Below are 23,806 nucleotides of genomic sequence, written 5' to 3' on the forward strand. Positions count from 1 at the left end.
AATGAGGAGGAATTTCTGCTGAGGGAAAGGGTCCCATAGGTGAGGTCAACCAGTGGCCCACATTGGGTGTTTTCTGAGGCAGGGCATCACCTCACTGTGCAAAAAAAAAATTGTGTGACACCAATAACAAAAACCTAAGAAATTCAATTGTTAGAGGTCAAATCAATGCAGAATGACTTGGAGTACCTCCATCAAAATCTTTGTTTTATCATGGGAAGCCTTCCTTTAAAAAGTTAAATAAACAGAACACCCCAGGGTCCCTCAGTGAGGCTGAGCCCAGCTTCTCCCCAGAAAGAGACCTTTCACCTTTCCTTCGTAAATACGTTTCTGATCCTAGAAGAGGAGGGCAGTTTATTCCTGCCCTGCCTTGCCCACCAGCCTGGGCTTGGAACAGGGAGTGTTAGGCCCCCAAGAGAAGCACCTCTTTGGGGGGTTAGGAAATCCATGGCTCATTTGGGGTGCCTCTTTTTGAGTAAGGAAACCCTTTGAGACGAGGAATTGAGCCAAACACCATTGTCTTTTCTCACGTTGGCCACTGTGCACAGCCCAAACAGCCCAGTGACGGCTTTGGTGGGTGCAGACCCCTGGCCTGGCCTGGTTTCAGCTTAGCTTTTAACCTATGTACAAAACCACCTGTGTCTGGAGGATATTCACGGGGAAAAGAGGGATGCTCTTGTGAAATTTTATCTTTCCATTTGTTTGGTTTGGTTATGGCTTCGTTTTAGTGGCTGACAGGCTGTGATGAAGCTGAAGAAATAGCTTTAGACTCAGAGTGCAGGGATGAAAAGAAAAAAAACCCAGACTTTTTTCCCCCCTTCCCTGAGAAAAGGTAATTTACGTAAATTTATCCAGGACCAGCATGCAGCAATAGCTCACAACTTTGTTAATGGAAACCTGGTGATCCATAACACTTGTGTGGGAGACATTTGCTCGGGGGTAATACAATATTAATGTTAATATCAATGATCGATCAGAGGATTTGCAAGAAAGGCATAAAGTATTTAATTATAATTACATTGCGAATGGCTTTGTAATGGCTACGACATTTGAATAAGGTCACGTCTAGCCCTCACCCCTGTTATGTTGTTCTATATTAAATGCCATTCACTTTAAGTGCTGGAAACCTTTCTGGAGTCGTCAGAATATAATACACTGGGTAAATTGAAATATGTCCCTTCATTTTTTGAAATATGATTGATACTCTTTGCAAAACAAATGTTAACACCTATTTGTACACAAATTTCTTTGATTATATGTTAGGGAAACTCAAGTATGACAGTCTCTCCTAGCAGGCACTTTACTGTGAGTAAAGGACACGGTTATTTGTGAATATTAATTCAACTTACTGAAAACGGTTTCGGATCTCTGCTCTAAATCCACTGAGGTGCATTTCTGCCTTTTCTTATACATTTATCCTATCCTGCTTAGTAGCTATAACTGTATCTCCATCGATCTCAGCAGCCCACTCTGTTCACCCAGCTAAGGTGTTTCTTAGTAGGAACTTTTGCGGTCATTGAGTTACCTTTTGCTAACAGCATTAACAAAGAACACGTAAGTAAGAATCACATTCACACATTTGACAGCAAAAAAATATATATTTCATATATACTGCAGATGTAGACTGGAACTATCAGTCCAACAGCAGCGTTGCCATGTTTCAAACAATCAAGAATAAAATCCGCATATAAGGCATGAATACATAAATGTAGGTAGCGTCCTGGAGGTGCACACATACTGACATGTGAGTGCATGCATTACATTGAAGTACTAAATGAGGACATGCTCTTTCCACACCTATTTACTACTGAGCATAAATAATAAAGGAGCAAATTCTTGTCCCTCTTCAAATGAAAATTCATCTATCCAGTGACCCCCGAGATTTTATTTCTGACATAAGTGTAAACAGCAGATCAATTAGATGTAAGGCGTCAAATTTTGTTTTCAGATAATCGCCCACAATAACCATTGATTCACAGAGAATTGAAAGTTCCGGTTTGAAGAGAGAATTTAGTCATCAGATATCGTCTCATCAAAGTTTGGAATACATGCAGTGGTGTAACTGACACAATTTTCCATTTTGGCTTTTCTGAAGATGAAGCAAAGACTTTTGCATGCTGCGGGAATGCCTGAAGATAGCGAGTTTTATAGTTTTCCAAAAAATGAGCATTTATTACCGATCAGTGTGAGATACCACTGATGGTAAATTTTAAGTATATGGCAGGAGTTTCAGCATCATGACAACATATATCATGCATTTTTACAACTTATAAGTGCAGTAATATTGTTCCCTTTCTCAATAACAATATATAAGAATATATAGTATAAATGTACAGTATTTATTAGACACAATGTAAAATAACTTAGTGAAATGTCAAAGCTTCTGCATAAAAATTCAAGTCATGCCTGAGTATACCTCTAGCACAATTTTGCTTTATCTTATCTCGTATACCTTCATTTACCTTTAGTTCATGTTGCAAAGATAATTTTATCTCTCTGTATAGAATTACTTAAAGCCACCAGAATCTTTGTCTTTCTTTTTCCTTTGATCTGCAGTTGGTGAAATCTGCAGTTGCCAAGCCAAAACCAAGATATTGTGAAGTCTTTACTAATGCTGCCATTAGGTACTGGGAAGCAATTCATTGTGAACAGACTGTATTAAAGCAAGTTCCTAAATGCTCGTCACAGTTAATCATTGTCCACCAGGTTCTGTTCTGAAATATCTCGCCCCGTGTAAATGGTGATGAAATGGCTTTCTTTAGAAACGGAGCTCATGATCTACATTGCTGTCTTTAAATTATGAATCTCACCGGCTTTGCTGAAATCAGATCAAGTATCACTTTGGTAATTGCTTGCAAGAAGGATCAATACAAGAATCTGCTTAACAGGAATATAGAGCTTGTCTCGAAGAAAGTAGGTGGAATTCTAGCTTTGGTCAGCACCGGATACAAGTCCTTGCAAAGCCTGGTCTCCCTTCACATTTGATAAATGAAATACGTTCAAGGACTTTCCTGCAGCATCTTAGGAAGCTTTCTGATAGTACAAGGGGAGAAGTGTTTATTTTTAAAAGCAAAGCATTAAGAGACCCTACGCCTTTGTCAAATTATCCATCAGAGACTGCTGGAGTTCAACAGCCTTGCGATTATCTTTCTTGGTATTATTCTGAATACAACTTCAACAGTTTAAACAACTCTGCCCCGAATATCAACAAAATTGCACATTAAACAGTTATTAATAACTAGATTTTTCTATAAAATGATGAATTAAAGCTGCAAAACAGTTTGAAACATGATGTTAAAATAAAAATAAGGGAAGACAGTGATTTTCTGTGATTCCTTTTAAGAAAACACCCTCCTTACATTCTCAACCAGTGTAAATTGACAGAATTGCACTGTTTTAGATCACCTTAAGTTCTGACCTATATACTTCAGTGGAATTAATCCTAATTTCCATCAGTAAAAGTGAGATCAAATTAACTTTGTTTTTAATAAAGTAAAGGGTGACAAGCAACCTTCCTTTCTGTTGAATTCTGCTTGAGAAAGGAAATTCTTTGTGACGTTAAATTATGTCCAAGGCAGTTTAGAGGACAGAGCAAGGATTTAATGAATTTCAGAATAGTGAAAACTGATATTGGTAACTGTTATTTATGCTTTAATCTTAGCAAAGTTCTTTGGGAACAGAGAGAGTATCGGCTGCTGAATCAATAACCCTTTCTGGACACTGCTCAGGAAGAAAATGAGGAGGCAGGTGGATGATATTCAGTGACATGAGGCTGCTGAATGTACTGCAACTCAGACTTTGTTACCACAAATAAATAACATCACACTGTCCAGAACTGGAGGTTTATTTGCTGGGTCTCTAGTAGATGATACTTATTTTCTTGCATATTATATTGCGATCTCAGGACAGGCAAAGGGTCAGGGGCTGAAAGGATGTAATCAATGCTGAATTTAATTTCAGAATCCGATTTTGCTAAGGAGGAATTGCTTAAGCTCTGCCTGTTGGTCATCCTGTTCGGACCAAACCCATGTGGCTCCAGCAGTCTTGGACCCAATTCAATTCTTTCATGTTTACTTTCAGAACAGGAAATGTTGTTTAAAGCAGAGTGCACAGAAGTATCAGGGGATGAAGGACTTTTCCCTCTGCTTGGTCTCTGCTCCTTGTGTTCCCTTTTCATGTTCCTTCTCCTCCGTCTTCGCCTGTAATTCCCATTTTCAAAGAGATCCAGCATGGATTCACATCCCGTTGCAAAGCTCCAATAGTTTCCTTTCCCCTTCTCATTCCCTTCTGTTCTGGGAACCTGTATTTATTTAAAGGCATTTGTATGCGTTACAGATGCTGCTGCTTAACATCTGCATTCATTTACATTCAAGAATGGTGTAAACACATATGACAACTTTTAAGCCTACTCTCTTTCGTTATATGGATAGGATGTAAACTCAATCCTCTTCAATTTGTTATCTATTAGCACACATCAGACAAGGATATACTCTTTATTTCTGTAATTGACAACTCAGATTTTAAGTGATTCGCAGCTCAGATGTTTGTTTCCCTTCTTCCCCAGTGATGAAATTATTCCTGCTTTGTTTTTTTAGCCATGCACAGTGTGTATTTAAATATACAGTTACTGATCTTACCTTTACAAAACAACTGTTAAGCGATAAGTTATGTCGGATGGAGTTCTGCCAGGCTCTTTGATTTGATCTGTAGTAAGGAAATTTCTTCATTATAAAGTCATAAATGCCAGAGAGGGTGACTTTATTTGAAGGGCTTTGCTGGATGGCCATTGCAATTAAGGCAATGTAGCTGAAAAAAGGAAAACTTGCTGTTACACCATCACCTTACTCACGTCCTCGGATATTAGGACCACATGCATACATGCGTGCCTATATCCTGCTTCCAAAGTTCTCCCGGTAGATCTGTGACCTGACCTGAGAATTCCCAGGGTTAAGCCCCAGGTGTGGTCATTGCCTCCTTGCCCTCAGCCCCTGGAGTGATGCACAGGCTTTACTTCCAGGCAACTGAGTCCAAGAGAGCACTCAGCACACAGTGCTGTGATGTAGGAGGATTACAGAAAGATCACCCACCTCTCAAACCCCATCAAAAAAGTTTCCTTGAGCTGAAAGTCTGCAGTGAGATAGATCAGGGTCACAGATACTGTCACTGGAGACCTTGCCTGCCCATGGAAAGCACCTTAGATGCCTCTACATCTACACTGCATGCCTTCCCACCACACTGGTGATTATCTGCATCCAATTCACCCATTGGCATGTTGCACATTTAACTTCCCTTCTCCTGGGGCTCCTGGAGGTCAGAGGAAATTATCTGAGAGCTGATGTCTCAACGCATACCCAGAGTTGCAGGAGGAAACAAATCATGACCACTTCAAACACAGAGAGGGGGGAAAATCTGCTCACTGCTGTGCCTGTGCTGAGGCCAGACCCACCGTGCATAGGTGGGGAGGGGTCCCATGCTCCCCAAAGAACTGTGATCCCACCATCCCAGAGCTCAGAAACCTCCCCAGAGACAGAGGGACTTGGAAAAACTTCAGCTTACCTGTATGCCGGTCTGGTGAATTTTTTCTCTTCATCAGAACTACAGGTAGGATAATCATCCCCATCATAATTAAAGCAGTTATAGGGGTACTGCGTGTTGTCAAACATCGTCCTTCTCCTTGCTCAGCTCCTGTGCAGTGAGAGAGATGGAGTGATGTTTCTCAGAGCTTGGACTCTCTCCTCCCTTCTTCCCTCCCCTCCGCCTGTCTCATTCCCTCTCTCCCCCCTCCTCACGCTCCCTCTCCTCTATGCACACATACTCTCTGTGGTGGGGTGGGGATTGTTTTTGCAGTTCTCGCATCCCAGACAGCTCGTCTGGTAGGATATTATTTTATTTTTTTTCGGGGGGAGGTTGTTATAGTTGTTATTGCTGCTGCCTCCAAGGGGGGAGCGGAGCCGGGCGGCTGCTGGCTGATGGTGCTGGTGAATTGGGGGTGAACCTTTGAACCGGGGTGTGCAGCGCCGGTAGCTCCGCTCAACTCGCTGGGTGGTCCAGGCTGGAGAGGGGCCAGCGCTTCCTCCGCCACATCCACAATGTGACAAAAGCAAACAGCATGATGTTAATAAATCATGCTTCAAGGTCTCTCTCCTTGGAAATTAAACTTTGAGAACAGCGTGCAGCTCCCCCCAACCCCTGAGTCCTCCCCGTTCGTATTTTTCTCTCCCCAGTGAAGCAGGGGGGCTTTATATTTATTTATTTTTAGAAACCCGATGTAAAATAAACAGACGTTCCAGGCAGTAATGCGCCCTTGTCCTGATCTGCAATCTATAATACAGTATAATAGACATAAATTATATTTCCATGACTAAAGGAAAATGTGTATGTTCAAAGAAAGTAGAACAGAGGGATATGAGGGACTACTGTCAAGCAGGAAAGTAAAAGGAAAATAGCTGTAGGCAGGAGAGCTGCCTGTGTGGGCTTTGATCTGAAGGATGAATTAGACTAATAGCCCTGTGTGTTGGCATCCAATACTGTAACAATTTAATAGTTTTTCAATGCTTTGGAGTGTTTTCCAACAAGTGATGTAAACCAAAGGCATTACGCGCCATTTCAGGGGAGACTAAAAAGGTGTATGCCATATGATAATTAAATTATTTGAAGACAGCTCTGTCCCAGAAACTAGCCCCGGGAGGAAATGAGTATTGGAAAAGAGAAAGTAAATTGGTGTGCAGAGAGTTACCTGGATGGAAATATAAAAGCAGAACCACTAGCAATGCAACTTTTGTTTTCTATAGCATCTTTCATACAAAGTATGTCCCCAAACCCCTTTTGAAGTTAAAGGATACAATTAAGGGAAAATTCACCCAGGTGATAAAGAGCCCTTTAAAATGATACTTAAGTGGATCCTAGAGTTTTGACAAAGATAGACGTAAGAAAGATTTTACTGTAGAATATAAAGATACTTTATAGCAGGGAGTAGGGGGAGATACATGGCATGAAAAAATAGATGCAAGAGGTGTTTGCTTGGAAAGATGAAGCCAGAGCAGGTTCCCAAAATAAAAAAAATTATCTCCAGTCTAAAATACATCAATAGGGATATGCATGAGGAGGCACTGCAGAGGAGGTCTTAATACAAAGGGTCAGCTGCTGCTGCCTAAGGCGTTAGCAAGGCTTTAATATTGAGTAACATGGAGCAGATCCAGTGGTGGAGAATGAAATATATAATGACTGATCTTCATTCATACTTTGCCCAGCTGGGCTGAGAAAGTTTAAAGTAAAGAAGGAGCTGGGTCACAGACTTGGGAAGATTTCCTATCACTAAAACCCAAGATCCTTGAGACACAAGTAAAGTAATTCAAACAGTCTTGGTTTTGACTTATAACGATTTCTAAAAAGCAGAACGGGGTTAGTTGACTCTGATTTGACACAGCCTGTTAGCACCTTTTTTCAGTTCTTCATACTCTATACGTGAAAATTGCTTTGCTAAGAAAGTCAAACAATACACTTTGACCAAAATCCTTACATATTTGCTGACAATATAAAACAGGTGAAGTTTTCTGTAACAGGAATTAGAGCAAATGATGGTGGTGTCATACATTTAATAACATTATTTACCTTGATTCTTTTATCATATATCATATCATATCATATTCTATCATATCTAGGACATCTACAAAGTGCATTATAGTTGGTGGCTTTCTCCACTCTCTGTGCAAGAGCTCATGGCCACTGTATTCCTCACCCTTTCCAGCGGAAAATAAAACTAGATTAAATTTCCATCTCCGTGCCTGGTTTGTGAAACTAGATCCAGCAAATGGAGGTGGATTATAACAACCATTGCTGGTGTCCTTGAGCAGCATCTCAGGAGCGAGTGGGACCACAGGTGGGTGTAGGGGCAGCTTGGTGAGATACATAGGAAACTCCTGCCATTGCCATTTGTGTAACACACAATCTGTGAATAAATAATATCATTTCCTGATAGACAGCAGTGGGCTGGAGGATTTAGTTTCCAGATCTGTAAATATCACTGAATTCACCTCCTACAAATTCATATAGACCATAAGAACGCAGACCATTTTTGAAACCTACAAAGCCAGATATGCAAAACTGGCTGAGTATTTCTCAAGATATTTCTTTTTAAAGCCTGCATACTGATATTTTATCCCCAAATGAATGTTTATGGTGTAACTATAATCCTTGAAAATGATATTCGTAAAGAAATGCTAACATGCTCTCATATGTGTGGTGGTGGAGCCAGCAGGTGCCATGCTTATGGTGACAAAACATGTTGTACAATATCTTTTTCCCAGCATCTGTGCAGCCATTACGATTTAACTACAGTAAATATAACTCACCCTTGTCATTATCATAAAAGTATAGTTTTGTCAGGCTAGTGTTTTCTTACATGGTATTTTTTCAGAGCACAAGGTTGTAAACCATTTGATTTGAGATTGTAAGCAGGCAATAAAAATCCTGTGAAAGATTTGCTTATTTTTTAACGTTGATACTAAAAAGTTATTTGCATTTTTTTTTTTAATTAAGGCATAGATTATGAAAATTGTACATGAAGTTTAGACTGGTCATAAATCCAAAGAGGACTGAATTACTGATCTTTATAGCTCCTCGGAACTAAACTGGGTACCTCGATGTGTAGGACTGCACACTGACATCCCCGTCCACCTACTACCGTAGACTGGAGCTTCCCAGCAGCACGGCTTCTCCTGCTCTCTCACTGACTTGGGAGCCACAGTGGCTGCAGTTTAGGAGTTTGTCCCAAACCTTTTAAATTATATCATAGAATGATTTTAAATCATAGAATGATTTTAAATTTATCATAGAATTATTTGGGTTGGAGGGAACCCTCTAAAGATCACTCAGTCCATCTGCCCCTGTGCCATGGGAAGGCACGTCTTTCACTTGCTTAAAGGTTGCTTAAAGCCCCACCTAACGTGATTTTGAACACTTCCAGTGATGCGGTATCCACAGCTTTAGGGCAACCTGTTCCAGCGTCTTGCTGCCCTCATCATGAAGCGTTTCTTTCTAATATTCAATCTAAATCTACCCTCTTTTTGTTTAAATCAGTGGAAACAAGCGATTGCCTTCAGCAGACTTTAGATCGCTCAAGAGTATTTTGTAACACCAGTAAACTATTTTGGTTTTAGGGCAAGATCTGTAGTTCTGGCTAAAAAAAAAGGTGGGGAAATGAAGGAGGTGGCAATCACTCTTTCAGTTGCTCTGATACAAGATAAGGAGAAGGAGAGTTGCCCAGACTTGGCTGCGTACTTGGGTGCAACGGCACCTGATACCCTTTACAAGGGATCCTCTGGTGAGGCACTGGAACAGGTTGCCCAGGGAAGCTGTGGATGTCCCGTCCCTGGAAGCATCACAGTCTTCTCAAACCCTATGACCACATCCTCACCAGGATGGACTGTATTTCCCTTTGGGTCAGGAAGGAATTTAGATGGTACTTTCTTATCTGCTTGGTGTGCAGACCTGATACCTCACTCCATCATTCTCCAATGCTTCGAATTGTTCTTTTTTTCTAACATTATCTCCCTTTCCCAGAACATAATAAATCCTTTTCTAGTACGAAGCTCTCAAGTAAGTGAAGTAACTACCACTGAGTGGGCAAGAAGCCAGGAGCTGTGGAGAAAGCCTGCAGGTCTGTGGGACCAGCTCAGGAGACCACTGGGTTTCCTAATGGAGTGTTCATACTGACATTTGGGGGGTGACTGTGAGTAACAGCACAGGAAATAGCACCACAATGTATTGTAATAATTTAAAAAAATCAGTTTAGATTAGATAAAATGGTTTGTGTTCACTTAAAAGGATTTTCAAAATTTTACATTCTCTCCTGGGTTTGCCCCGTACCTTTCTGCATGAGGAATGCGGTCAGTTAAAACACCACATCCCAGTTTCTCTATTTGATATGGATACATGAGACAGAAGTTCAAGGCTTGCCTGCTTGTGATTTGGTGTTCTTCTCCATCTTAATGGCACAAAATTAAATCCCTCTCTTTGACCTCGCAGACAGATGGGATAAAACACAGTAGGGATGTGCAAAGCTGCACAGGAGACCAGGCATTAATGTTGGTGAGATTGTTCCTCCCCTAGCTGTGAAAGTCTGCAGAATCACTGATCTGTGAAGCTTTTGGAGACGAGTAGGACGAGCTGGAGGGCTTGAAGAGGGGATAAACTGAAAGGTGATGCCCATTCTTTGCCACAAAGTGGACTTCTTGCCTCTGTACAACAAACATACCTTGACTCAGTCCACACTTGTTTACCAAAATCGGACATTATCTTGGCACAGCTGCTGTACCTCACCCATCTTTGGTCATTTCTCATTTCAGCTATGTACAAAATCATTTGGCTATAGGCCTTACTTCATATAAATTTGAATTCTGCACCAGACACAGCTAATAGCTTGGGCCAGGAAACTTGTTCCAGATGTCAGTTAACTCCCTCTGCATTAACTGGAATCACACAATTAAGGCCTGATTATTTACAAAACCATTTTTGTCAGAAGAATGAACACAAACATCCTTGCTCACACTTTCACACAAATGTCCATGTGCTGTTAAATTGTGGAAACTGGCATGAGTTGTCCCACACATTTATTTTCAGGCGCCATAATTATTCCAGAGGAGAAAGAAGAACAGTCAGCCAGGCGTGGAGGAGCAACGCTGAAGCAAAACAGCTAATTCCCAGCCAAGCTAAGGTCTACTGTTGTGGCACCAACAAGCCTCAGAGATGCCTATCAAATATTCCATAAGCAATGTGGCTCTCCTACTGCTGTAAATCTAACTGACAGAGTCGTCCCATTTTACCCAGCCGCAAACTGCAGTATTTAGCAATTTGGTGGCTACTCGAGGGCTGCAGGACCTGCCCAGTGTCTATGGTGCTTTGTGTGTGCTCTACAACATGTTTCTTAGTTTAAGGGACTTTTCTCGGGGGGTCACACAAACACTTGACAGATCCAGGCAGAGCAAATTTAACCCTGTCTCTCCGCCTGCCTTGCACACAACTTGGAGTCAGTGAATCAGGGTCTTTTTATTATCTGATGTTTCAAAATGGAAATAATTTAACACAAGCAAACACAAGGTACAAGCAAGCTTTGCCTAAGCTAACTGAATGAACGTGGTCTGGTAAGTGCAAACGTAACCACCCCGTGGCTATGAGGGTCACTGACTTCTTGGTGGATGGGGGAGTGGACTCTGAGCTGCTGGAGCACACGCAGAATCAAGTCTGAATCAAGAGGCCATTTGAACAAAGAGTCTCTGACTTCTGATTCCTCCCTTGGACAAGTTTGTGAGGTTTAGTGGTGCACATCAAGCCAGGACACATAGATGTAGGGCACAGGCAGGGTGGTGGTGGTTTACCACCTCTTTTCACACCCTATTGGCACCTTCAATATTACGAATCCTACCCCATGAGAGCAGAAGGGTGGGTAGAGGCAGCACTGTTATGTTTTGCTAATTTTATTTTAATTTGAAAATAAGACTTCATTCCAGTTCACTTATTCATAACTCTCACTCACTTAGAAGTTTTCTGGGAGCTTTATGAACAATCCCAAAACAACACAAACCAAACTGGCAGGACAAAAGTAACTGGAAAGTAGGCTTTAAGCAGGAGCTGTTACTGAAGAAGGTGATGGTAGGCAGGGACTCCGTGTTCACTCATAACCGAGCTGCAGGATTACTCTCCCAGGTCCTCCATCTACTGATTTCCCTTCAGGCATAATCCCTTCTAATTTCTCCATAAGGTGCAATTTGTGGCTGCATAAACCACGTAGGATATTCCAGTTTTCCACAACACCCATCTTTAAAACGGGATCACGTTTTGTAAGACATTTCCCACCTCTTAGTTACCAAGTGGTAATAATATTTCCCCATTACCAGTATGATTTCTTTTTCCCATAACCTCTCCCTCCTAACTGAGAGATCTAATGTGATGTATTTCTCCCCGTAAGCAAGTTCAATTGTCAAGGCTTTTCTTCATCCTGAAAAAATTTCATGTTTTCATAATACCAGTTAAACTACTTGACTTCATTGCAAGATAAACACTTCATGGTTAATGTGTCAGGGACATCCGATTACATTTTCCTCCGTGCCAGACATAAGCCTTCTTCTTTTCCTCTGAATTAGAATAATCATCCAGTTTTCATCGTTTATCATCCTTCAAGTATTTGGCTATCTATCACATGAAAGCAACTCTCAGCAGAGAACCGTCAGCTAACATTGTATTTTGAGGATTCTGCTGATAGCTCCTTAAAGAGGTGTAAGCTTCCTTCTTGCTTTTCCATCCTTTTCATCTTATGAGAGGCTTTCTAACGCACAGAGTGGAGTCTAAAGAGAAAGAAGCTTTGATCTCTGCCACCTGAAGTGCATGCTCACCATCAGCAATTTCAGGTGAAAATATTTGTAGTGGAATGCTAGTCCTCAGCTCTGCTGTCTTTAGGCAGGTTGGGGGCTTTGCTGTGCCTCTATCTGTGAAGTTACATTTTGTTTGAACTGGGTAAGTGTGAGAAAAAATAATATATATATAAATATAAACCATTTTTTTTCTGCTTCTTCTTATTGCTTTGACCTTAGATTGCTTTTCTTCCTCTGCATTTCCGTTTGATCAATGAAACGTCTCCAGGATTTATGTCTGAAGGCAACTTGTAGCACTAAAAGTTTCTCACTTTATGCTCAACTTGTAGATGCCTTCCTTTAGACAGCTGAATTTAACAGAATGAACCCTTTAAGAAGCTGAGTATTTTCTTCCCATTCATTTGGTATACGGTGTTTTCAGGTGCAAATAGGTAAGTTCTGAGTAAACTGCATACCATGATTAAGTGTTGAAAATTTCCTTATTTGAGAGTCAAATCCTATGTTTCTTCTGAGTAACCTATTTTTGCAGTGGCTTGTAAGCAAAGGGGTGATCATTTACAAGCATACCTCTCAGTTAATGAGGATTTGTGAGAGTATTTTTTCTCCTTTAGTATCTTCCTTATTTTCCAAGTTATTCATCAATTCCTGCAAATAATTCTCAGGAGTTCAGAATTTAGAAATACTGATCCTAATTCTTAAGCTCTGGGGAGAACACTTTTTGGGAAATAATAAAAGATGACTTAGATGAGATGTATTTAGCTGTTAGCTTGAATTTCTAGGCAGCAATTTATGAAGCTTCAAAGATTTAGGGACTCTGGCTGTGTGCTCAAAAGATAACAAATGGGATCTAAAAAATTGTAGGGAAACAAAGTCAGTATTTTTACCATGCAAAAGACATTCCTAAATCCAACTGCTTATGTGCTCCGCTGCTCTCATACTGGTGAATAGTCCCCAAATGAAATACTACATGTCTCTCCTTAGGGCTGCAACCCAGCTCTCCACAGAAAATTGTATTATATGAAGTATTTTGCAGCATGAAGCTTCACAAGCAACAGAACTAAGTTTGTGTCCTGTTTACCACTCACACAAAATTCTCCAGCCAAAGCTCCAAGTGGACCCAAATAGCCCAACACTGTACTTATAAAACAGATCTACAAGCAAAGAACTGTTATCAACGGACACTGCAGCAGCTGCTTGGTGTGAATGGGACCAGAAAAGGAAGAGCAGTGTGGGTGGTGACAAAGGCAGTGACCCAGGAAACAACAAGGAACATATCTATATTTAATTGCAGAACCTGTTGTTAATGATAGCATCAAGTAGAAAACTTCAGGGGTAGCATTTGTAGACTGGTCCATAAAGGAGTGACTGGTGGGTGGAGGTGAGACACAGGCATGATTTCAGCTGTTCTTTCTTTGTAGCTGCCTGGGAGTCTTCACCAACTGGGATTTTTTTTTTCTTCTTTTGTTCTTCAATACAAACCAAGATAAGCACAACCAGAAAAAAAGAATTTTACGTGCCCTGAGACTAAAAAGGAATGTGCTGTCAAAATATGTACTGCTGCTGCCCAACACACAGCATTCATCTGAAAGGAAGAAAGGATACAAGACTGTCCTGGATATTTTGCTTCGTGTGTCTAGTTTTAATGCAACCAAATAACACCACATGCATGTGAAAGTGAGCAACAGAGATCTGCTGTAGCAGCACCGCTGCTATGAGAGCTGCCTTTTCTAATACAGTGTCCAAAAGCAGTTGAGTAAGCATGGCTCTTCACTGGCTTAGCTGAGCTCAGTGGCACTTGGTGTTATTTATTCAGCATTCTTGGGAAAGACTTGAAGCAGCCTCTTACCTTTAGCAGCCCAGAGCCTGATGTCAGGTAACTCACGCTGCAAAAGCAGCCTATAAACAGCAACAGTCTTTAAAATCGCTCAGGTGGAGACGTGTCATTATTGATAAAGGACATTAGGGTAGAATTAAGGTTTCTAGGATGTAGGATAAAAAGATGATAAATTATCACTTAAAACAAGCAGAGAATCATATTCTGACCTGTAATGCAGAGATACCTCCTTGGAGTGCACCACTGTGGGCTGGTAACTGGGAAAACTGGTGCATGGGAGTTTTACAGTTCATAACATGTACTCTCGAGCTATTCTGCAGTAACTAAGCTTGGGCAGAGAATATTTCTTCTGTTTGTTTTATTTAATAAGTAAAAACCAGACACCAGGATGATCATGGAAGGGCTGTCTGAGTCATGAACTCTTATTTGCATTTTGAAATAGAACTCAATAGAAAGCTTGAATCTCAATAACTCTAAATTTGGAGCATGCAGAATTCATCTCAGCTTTTGTGGTTAAGGGCTTACATATCTGTTGCTTTCGTGGGGAAAGCTTCCTCTAAAAAAAAGGGCATCACAACTATTTATGTTTGTTTGTTTGGTACAGGGTTGGAGAGCATCAAGCAGAGAGCCAGAGATGTATTTATATTCATTTCCCTGGAATAGGGGTGGGGATGGATATGTTCTTGATTAAAACTTGGAGTTTAGAAGATTTTTTCCCAAGGTTATTTTTGGTTGCTGGAATCTGGATCTGAAGCTTGTTGTCTGGCTCTGGCCCCAATGCATGCGTATCTGATTTGGGTGATTTAGAACTTAATCTTTATTTGGAAGTAAAGAACAACAACCATTCACTTTACGGATTTCAAGGGATGTACCCAATTTTCCTTAGGACAGTGTAAAGCTATCTGAGCAATCAGAGTCTTACAAATGCATCCATCTTACAGCTTGTCAATGTATTTCATTAGTAGATGAGGGGTAGATTGGGAAACCTCTGCATTTCCTTGGAATGACTAAGAAAAGGACAACACCTCTGTGTAAAAGTACCCATCTGAAAAGTTTTCTCATCCCTTTGTGCTGCTCTCTCACTGTCCTCCGCCCCATGTGGTGGTGCTTGATGGCACGAGCTGTGCTATGATGGGAGAAGTGATGGGAAGGGAGATGGTGACGTGTTGAAACAGGAATGAGAGGTTGCTGTTAGGCTGGTTGTATTAGAAATGAGATTTACGTGAAGACATTGGCTATGTGCAGATATTTGTGCATCAGCCAGTTTCTTGCCTCAATTTCTAGGCCAGTTGCAAACATTATTTGTTCTAATCCAGAATTTTATTTAATTAATGTTATTAATGATTTACATATCATCTGATTGGAAAGCCGAGCCTGTATTCGGCTCTTGCTGAGTGTCTGAGATGTCACATTAGCCTGCACTTTGGAGGCAGAAATGGATGGTTCTGCCAAGATTTACTGCTCCTAAGTCATCCCTTGCTATTTGTAGCAGCTTCCCAGTCCTCCCCCAGCTGTGTTGCACCTAACAACCATTAACTGATAAGACAACAAGTCAATAAGAAAATTATTTTCCCACTCCACCACTAGACGCCCAGCTATCGCGCTAAGTAGTTGAGGGGCTGGAAGCAGATTTTTCTTCTTTGCAAGTTAAATATTCTCCAGCTATTACAGTATTTAAGGGTGAGTTTTGCTTCACAGATAACCTCAGCTGTGGTTAAGGTTTCATGGATTGCTGTGTACCCTGGCAAAAACATTCACCCTCCTTAAAACAGCCCATTGGTTAATTCATGGTATGTGCTAATAACCTAATGAAAAACTGATTAATGGTCTGTTAAATCAGTTCTTATACAGCAAACCAGGAAATACTTCCCTTGCTGAATAAGAGGTCACTGTGAAGCTTAATGTGAAATTAATAAGAGCACGCATGCGGCCACTGGCTCCAGATGGTACTCTGTTCAACTGCAGGATGAGCTTAAGCACAGGGAATTTTAATATAGAGGTGGTGAGGATGTGTATTTAAAAAAAGATCTAAGCAGAAGAAATGTATACAATATACATCATACAGTACAAAGGCTTCTGGTTGACCACCACAACAAAAAGTTACCGTAATAACAAAGGAAGAACCTAATGCTAATGAGGGCAGGGAAGAGTTAGCGTGGTCAGGGTTATGCCTCGGGATGTATTTCATCCAGCTCTGCTACACACAGCTCTTTGCCTTTGTGCAACTCCAGCAATTCACAGAGAAAATATTTTCAATAGTATACGTTCCTGCAGAGCTGCATCGGCTATAGCCAGGAGGCACTGGGAATATAGAAATATTTTCTGTACAGTGGGACACAGAACTGTCTTTGCGGAGTTGTGGTTTCCCCCTCAGCAGCAGTTCAGAGCTGGAGCTGGGAGATGCTGCTGCAGCCCTCTAGATGGTGCAGTCTGATAAAAAATTTGAGAAAAGCCTGTAATTGGCTTGGATTGGGGTTTCTAACTTCTTTTTTTTTTTTTTTTTAGGCAGACATTTTTTTTTTTTAATTGAATTTAGAGGAGGGCATATTGCCAATGACTGGGAACTGGAGCACCACACTGCTGGTAATTCCCTTAAGCGCTGGGATGAGAGCCAGAGCCAGTACAGTATGTGCGTATTTCCTAAAACCTGTTACCCTGTACTGTATTGTCCCTTGAGCTATTTATTTTGTGAGTTAAATTTGTACCAAACCATTCTATTCCTATTTATTTGTTTATTTATTTTAACCCACGGGTCTGTGTCAGGAAATATTCAGCATTTTGGAGGTCAAACTGGGAAATATCGCAGGGCTGCGTAAGAGACCTAATTAAGTGGCTTTCAGTATTTATAGCTCCGATCCACAGGTTGCTGACTGCAAATTTTTAGTGAACAAAACCAGTAGTGTATATGTCATGCTGCAAATAGGTATTCTGCAAAACTGATCGCTGTCAAGTGGAACTGATTGGAAAAAAATAATAAATAAAATGGGAAGAAAACCATGCCAGTTCTTAAAATGCAAACATTCCACTTTAGATAGAGGACAGCAAGTGGAGGTGAAAGCCCACTTTCGATTTACTGATGAAATCAATGCACCAGCTAGAGTGAAAAGAGCAACATACACCACGTGAGAGAGAGTGTGTATTCAAATGGGCGTCAGCCAACACAAACTGGAGATCCTTTGGTCCAGAAAATGAATGTAAGTGGGAGATCTGTATATCTGAATATCTGGAGCAGGAACGGTTAAGGAAAATAAAAAGAAGGTTTGTTTTGAAGCAAAAACATACCCTAGCAACATCACTGGCCGGCTGTTAGGTGGAGATACTGAAGATTACACAGGCATGGGAAAGAGAGAGGTATCCAATAGATACTTTCTGTATTTGGAAAGCAGTTCTCTTTTTGCATGAGCTTGGATGGTACCTCCTGGTCCATCCAGGTAGGAAAATGTTAGGCATCACCTACTAGTGAAAAAAAATCAGATTTAATTATTCTTGCCATTCGGCATACCAGAAGAATTGGCCAAAAAAGTTCCTGGCCCATGAGAATTAATTTTTTGGTAGCTTAAAAGTGATGAAGTCCATGACTGGAAGGATGCTACCGCTATGTCAGGACTTGAGTGGGGCCAGCTGGTAGATGTCTTGTCATCCAAAAGGTGGATAATGAATCCTATGAAGATAAAAATTCATGGACAGGACTATAATTAATGCTAACCAAACAGAAAAATATTTTCTAGAGAAGGCCTAAGTTGACGAAGTTAGTAATTGCCTAGATGTGGTCTGATTGCTGTACTAGAGAGAAGGTAGATAGGAAAAGGCCCTTTTGTTTCTCTCTGCTCAGGCATTGCCAATGATGGGACTGCTTATGCGTTGAAGTGTTTGAGAGTGCTCGGAAGAGACTGGCACTGCCAAAGAGAATGAGCTTAGCTGAAGGGATCGAGTCTGCAGTGTATATATAACGTGATAAAAAAGAACATAGCAAAAAAATTGACACATTCAGACTGGAGAGGTGACCGATGTTAAATAGAGGGCATCAGGAGAAGCTGCCAAGGGAAGAAGGTTGTTTTGCCATTTCTTTGTGGCTTCAAATCAACTGTAGTCGCCTTTGGTTAGATAATTATTGGGCTTAGTTCAGGGATTCCTGGTAAAACACTGACGTAAGGAAGATCAGGTTTGAAATACCCTCCTACCTACTTAACTACGAAGTAATGGAAATGTCTCTGAAGAAAGATTGAGAGAAACAGAGTGTGAGAGCAACAGGTAAGCTGGGGATTTTCTTCTCTCCCCTTGTTCATGTAATTTGAATTTAGTGGCTTCTTACCTCAAGCTTGGTAGGTCTCTCAATCTGAAGAATAAAACAACAATGTCCGCAAAGGGGAGCCCTGAGGCATTTTTAAGGAGGTTCAGCACCTGTGTGTATTTGAGGACATTCAGCACTGCTCTGACCCACCTGCCCTTGAGGAGTGAAACAGCTGTGTTGACACAGGGTTACATCTGAGCTCAGAAGCCACACTGAAGGGCTCCTTTCTACACACATAAGCAATTCACTGTGTTCTGCAAGGTAACACGTCCCCTGTAAAACCTGGCAGGTCAACGTGCCACTGATGGAGATGAAGAAATCAAATCTAAGCCTGTGCCCGGATCTGGGTGGCTGAACAGTTTGCTTGCCTGTGAATGTCCCACAGTGGGGTTGGGCATGTCCACACCAGCAACCACCCTGCCCAGCAAAGCATCAAAATAAGAGTTCAGCTGCTGCTGGAAATTTGTCTGTATGAATTTTAGTGGGGTTTTATTTTTAATTTTTTAATATTTACATTTTCTTCTCAGTGTATAATTGCTATTTATCATGAACACTTCCTCTCCTGCCCTTTGAAGTAACCTTTGCTCAGACCTCCTGGCGTGACTGGAGCAGCTGGAACTTCTTCAGATCAGGGGATGCGGTGGCAAAGAATATGGCTGTTTTTTGCAATAGACGATAAGCTCCAGTCCAGTGGTTTTTTTCAAACGTATTATCATAAGGGAAAGGCTACATTTAAAAATGTATAAGCGTGGACTTCCAGCACTGCATGAGTTCATTCATAATTCACCATTTCTAAAGAACTGATATTTTTACAAGGTAAATGCACTTTAAAACCTTTCTTTATTTTGCCGTGAATGCACGATTTAGTGAACTCACTGTAAAGAAGAGGGAAGCGAGGTTTAGAATAGGGTCCCCCAGATAGCCATGAACTGATTGTAATAAGAGAGAGAGAGCTCTGCAGATGCTAAACTACACTTAGTATGACGCAGATTCTCCACTGATTATAAGACTGTTTTTTTCAGCACACCAAACAAAAGGGTGATTCCAAGACTCTGCCTCCTGCTCACAACCAGAAGGTCCCACTTTGCCCAGTTGTGGTGGTGTGATCAGTCTGGGCTTGCAGATTCCTGCAGGCTAAGAGAGACTAACTTGTGCTGTTTGCTTTCTTCCCATGAAGCACGGATGCAGGCTGAAGTTGTCCAAGTTTTGAATGATTTTCCCACACATTCCCTTGGAAGTAAGTAACAAGGTTTTCCTAGAACTCCACGGGGAAAGGTTATAGCACATTGCAGGCAACTGGAAGCCAGAAACTGATTGGACAAGCCCTTGAGAAGTTGGGGCAGACGTCGAGTCACAGCAGTTCAGGTCCACTTGTGCAATATAACAGTTTACACTTCGGATAAGCTACACCGAGACACAGCTGTGTTGCAAAGACACATTAAATTGATTTGTCCAAAGACATTGTTTTTGGCAGAATAGAGAATGGGACTAGAGTTCAGGCAGAAGCTGGGGCCAATGTGTGGTGTTGTAAGCACTAATGCATTACACCAACGCTTAGTAGCTCCCTGGCTTTGGGAAGGATTGTTCTTGGCACAACAGATCAGTGCTGTTGTACCTTGAAGATCAGCTCTAGGAAAGCTGGACTCTGGCCCCTAAAGGTAGAAAGACTCTGGTGCAGGGCATGAAGTCTCCTGAAGTGAGGAAGCTTGGTGTTGATGGCAGTGCATAACTTTATTCAAGTCCCTCACGCTCAGGCTCCTGCTGGCACTAACCAGCTGGTACCTGCTATGATCCGACCCGTACGTGGTCTGCTTGCCCAGGCCTTGTGTTGGCACCTGCAGAGATTTGAGCTGACAGAGAAGATGTTTACTCTAACAAGAGATACCCACCATCTCAGTCTTCAGAGTAATTAGGAGCAAAGCACTTTTAAAACACCTTCCCTGCACCTAATATATAGGCACAGTGTGAGGTGCAGCCGTTAATCAGACAAGCTGCTGGAGATAGCTGATAATTGAGAGCAGTCTGACTCTCTGAAGTTTCCCTCCCTCTTTCTATCCCCACTGAAATATATAATTTGTTCTGCACACTGGTGTTTGAGAGCAGGTTGTGGGTTCTCATTTCTCCTGTATAGGAGATTGGAGGAGGGAATAAGCGGTGTTTAATACAGTATGTTTGTGCTATGTGCCCCCGTCCATATCTACTCAACGGTCTGGATGCTCCGTGTTCATATTCCAGTTCTGCAGGAAGAGGTTTTGTGCGAGTGGCTGAAGGGAAGCAATTGGAGAATTTCCGTGGACACCTGACTTTGAACGTGCAAGTTGGTGGCCACCAGCTCACCAAAGCAGCACTGCTATCAAGAGTGTTTCCAGCCGCTGTCGGAAAATTCAGCATGCTCAACTTGCTCACTTAATGCAAGATTGTGTTGCAATATCCAGTACTTCAACACAAGGAAGAGTTTTATCATACCAGCAATCTTAAAGTCAGACAGCTACTTGTGGGTGAAAGTGCTGCTTGCTATCCTCTGAGCAAGACTAGCTGAGACTACACAGATTAACGAAGGAAAAACTGTAACCTCATGTATGGCTGGATAAATGCAGTGGAATTTATGGAAAACACTGGAGTTGCAGCACAGTGAAACCAGAGTAAGAGTAATCAGTGAGGCCTCACGTCCCTGGGTGTGCTACTCTTCTGGACAAGGTCACCACTACCCTGAACGCTGTGAATTTCTTTACTCCTTTAATTTCTAGCCAAAATCACCATTTTCATCCTTATTTTATTTTTCTACCAATGAATAAATTTTTACCCCATCGTGATCATGCACAAAGTGTGCTATTGAAAACTGCACTAACTCAGAATTAACTTCGAGAGACTTTTGACTTGGCCTTACCCCTCTTAGGCACTCTTATACTTCCACTTTGCTGCTAGCTCATATGGGTGAAGAAAGGCATTAACCACCTGAGCTCCTTCATACAATGGCAGATGAGACAGTGAAAGTCTTTCACGTCACATCTGGAGAGCAGGGAACGTTTGCTGGTTGAACCTAAGACAGCACAGTTTTATTATCCAAAGGAAAGTCTTTCTGGGTAAACGTAAGGCAAACCCACTCTCCCTAACAAGATCGTTTGGGGACAATCTCTATGTTAACCTCAACTGGATCTGTTTGGGTTTTTCTTCCCTTTGCTGCTCAGTTCTTCAACCTTTAGGAGTTGCTTAGGTCTTATTGATGAAAGTCTGCCTTTTTCCTCAAAGGATCAAATCCATTTGGCCTGTTTTCTAGCCTGATCAGTGTTTATATCTATTAATCTTTTTCCCTCTCATTTTCTGATTTCCTACTGATATCACAGAAGGCCCCAACCAAAACCATCTTTGATGGAGAAAAACATTTAAGAAGACAACTGCCCACCTCCAGTGTTTGTGGATAATCAGAAGATTGAGTAGAAGTGGCTTGAAAAGCTGCGTATTAGTGTATTTTCCTTCCATTACCTAAAATAGTTCATTAATCTTTGCATTTTAGACAGTCCAGGCTCTTTTCCATGCAGAAGACAGAGGTGACCCCCTCTATGCCTGTTGACCATGTCTTGCGCGCTGTGATTTTAAGCAATACCAATATTTTAGCATCTACTGTGACACCTGCTGTTTACTTACTGATTCGTCTTCCATATGCGTTAGCAATTGAGGACAGATTAACCCACGTTCTTCCCAAGGCAGACAGGTCCTGTGAGTTTCCAGAGATGAACAAATTGAAGTGGAAAAATGCAACGACATCATGAGATCACAGGAGGAACCGAGGTGAATTCTGGAAATGAAGATTTTCCTACACAGTAACTTTTGGGCCCAGATGAAGCTGCACATTAATCATGGAATGGGAACTTATCTAAGTCAGGTTAAAGTATTCAACTTGTAACAAAGCCAAAGCCAGGAATTCAGTGGAAAAAAGCCTTTGATTCACAATAATTGCAAATGCGTATTTAAGACAGGTGGTGTTTTCTAAAAGTAGCTGTTTACTCCTAGAATTACTCTTGTTCCTTCCTGTGGCATTTCTTCCTCTTCTGTGGTAATTCTGCACACAAACTTGTCTTTTTCAGCATATTTCTGGTGGCAATTTCAATAACCTTTAAAAAAAAACGGTATAAAAAAACCACTCTCCCTTTCTTTTTCTTCTTACCTTTATGTTCCCGTATGGCAAAATCCTGTCTTAATTACAGACAAATGTACAATATTTAGTTATTTTGGAAAATGCCTTTTCTTTTCATATAGAAGGTATAATTTTCATATAGAAGGTATAATTAACAGCTTATTTCATCTTGCTTTTTGTTCAGCTAAATATCACACACTCTTTTTGTGTTGTTGCCTTTGTTTCCATCTAAGTAAGGAAACCAAGAATAGATGGCAGAAAGAAATGGAACAGGATACATTTTCTTTTCGAAAGCTGGCTGTCAGCTGCACTCTCCTCCTTTCCCCTTTTGTGAAGGACAGCGGTCTGCCACCATGACCTCTCCCTTCCGACAAATCCCATCTGTTTTTATGCCAGTTTGCAAATTAAGAGAGATCAGTATTTGGCCCAGCAGAACCAACAGGAAAAGTACCCAGGGCTTGACACAAACAATTAGACACCTTATGGGGCAAAACTAGACTCAATTGAAGACCTTGAAGGTGCTGTTCTGTGTGAGACTCATTATCCTGTGACAAAACTCAGCTTTTATATTCCTTAGCCACAACCATGAACACTAGATTTTTTGTTATTTAAGCCATACTTTCTTTCAGTTTGGACAAGGATGACTTTCCGCTGGCACCATATTCATTAAACTGCCTCTAAGTCCATAGCGGTATTCAAAGGTGTTGCTCATTAAATCTTGGAAGGCCGACAACTCTCCTGTTTTATGTTGGAGAGGATGAAAGCACTTGCAAAATTCTTTCTTATAGAAATAAAAATAGTCCCAGAAGTGCTACATTTCTTTTCTTCCTGTTCTACATAGGTTGCTTTGCTAATCATTGCAACTAATACTGTCTTATTTTATTTCTGGATACATTTACAACAACCCCAGAATAATTCAACAGGGATTCTTCTCTTCATATAATCAACTACTATCCTTGATCTAGTGTCTTACTGGTACCCCTTACCCTGGTTTCAATGCTCATTTCAAAAGTAGAATTAGAAATACAGATGCGAAATTTTGCAATCTTCATAATGCTGAAATCTGTTTTGTCTGTTTTTACCTTTTAATTCAACAGCTGTTATAAAATTAAAGTTATTCCTACTCTCAAATGATGGAGTTGCGCTTATTTTAGGGGTAATGGAACTGCAAATATAGTTAT

General features: G+C 41.1%; 1 protein-coding gene across 3 annotated transcripts; it reads right to left on the bottom strand.

The window, feature by feature from the left end:
* Positions 1 to 1,605: 1,605 nt before the first annotated feature.
* FOXL3 (forkhead box L3) lies at positions 1,606 to 5,991 on the bottom strand. Of its 3 annotated transcripts, XM_054080681.1 has the most exons (4): positions 5,813 to 5,991; positions 5,554 to 5,682; positions 4,635 to 4,803; positions 1,606 to 4,297 (listed from the first exon to the last, which is right to left on the bottom strand). In XM_054080681.1, exons 2-4 carry the CDS (start codon positions 5,658 to 5,660, stop codon positions 3,818 to 3,820), a joined length of 756 nt encoding a protein of 251 aa, XP_053936656.1. In that variant the 5' UTR covers positions 5,661 to 5,682; positions 5,813 to 5,991; the 3' UTR covers positions 1,606 to 3,817. The 3 variants fall into 3 exon arrangements, with proteins under 3 accessions (XP_053936656.1, XP_053936657.1, XP_009566837.1); XM_054080682.1 differs by lacking the exon at positions 5,813 to 5,991 and having other exon boundaries at positions 4,635 to 4,701; positions 5,554 to 5,725; XM_009568542.2 differs by lacking the exon at positions 5,813 to 5,991 and having other exon boundaries at positions 5,554 to 5,725.
* Positions 5,992 to 23,806: the final 17,815 nt, after the last annotated feature.

The sequence above is a fragment of the Cuculus canorus genome, chromosome 15, assembly GCF_017976375.1.
Source record: "Cuculus canorus isolate bCucCan1 chromosome 15, bCucCan1.pri, whole genome shotgun sequence".
NCBI classification, from domain to species: Eukaryota; Metazoa; Chordata; class Aves; order Cuculiformes; family Cuculidae; genus Cuculus; species Cuculus canorus.

Coding starts and splice junctions, on each gene's coding strand:
- FOXL3 (XM_054080681.1), bottom strand. CDS start 5,660: ATGTTTGACAACACGCAGTACCCCTATAACTGCTTTAATTATGATGGG. Junction 4,804..5,553: donor TTCACCAGACCGGCATACAG/GTAAGCTGAAGT, acceptor TCCTTTTTTCAG/CTACATTGCCTTAATTGCAA. Junction 4,298..4,634: donor TTAACAGTTGTTTTGTAAAG/GTAAGATCAGTA, acceptor AAATAAATACAG/GTTCCCAGAACAGAAGGGAA.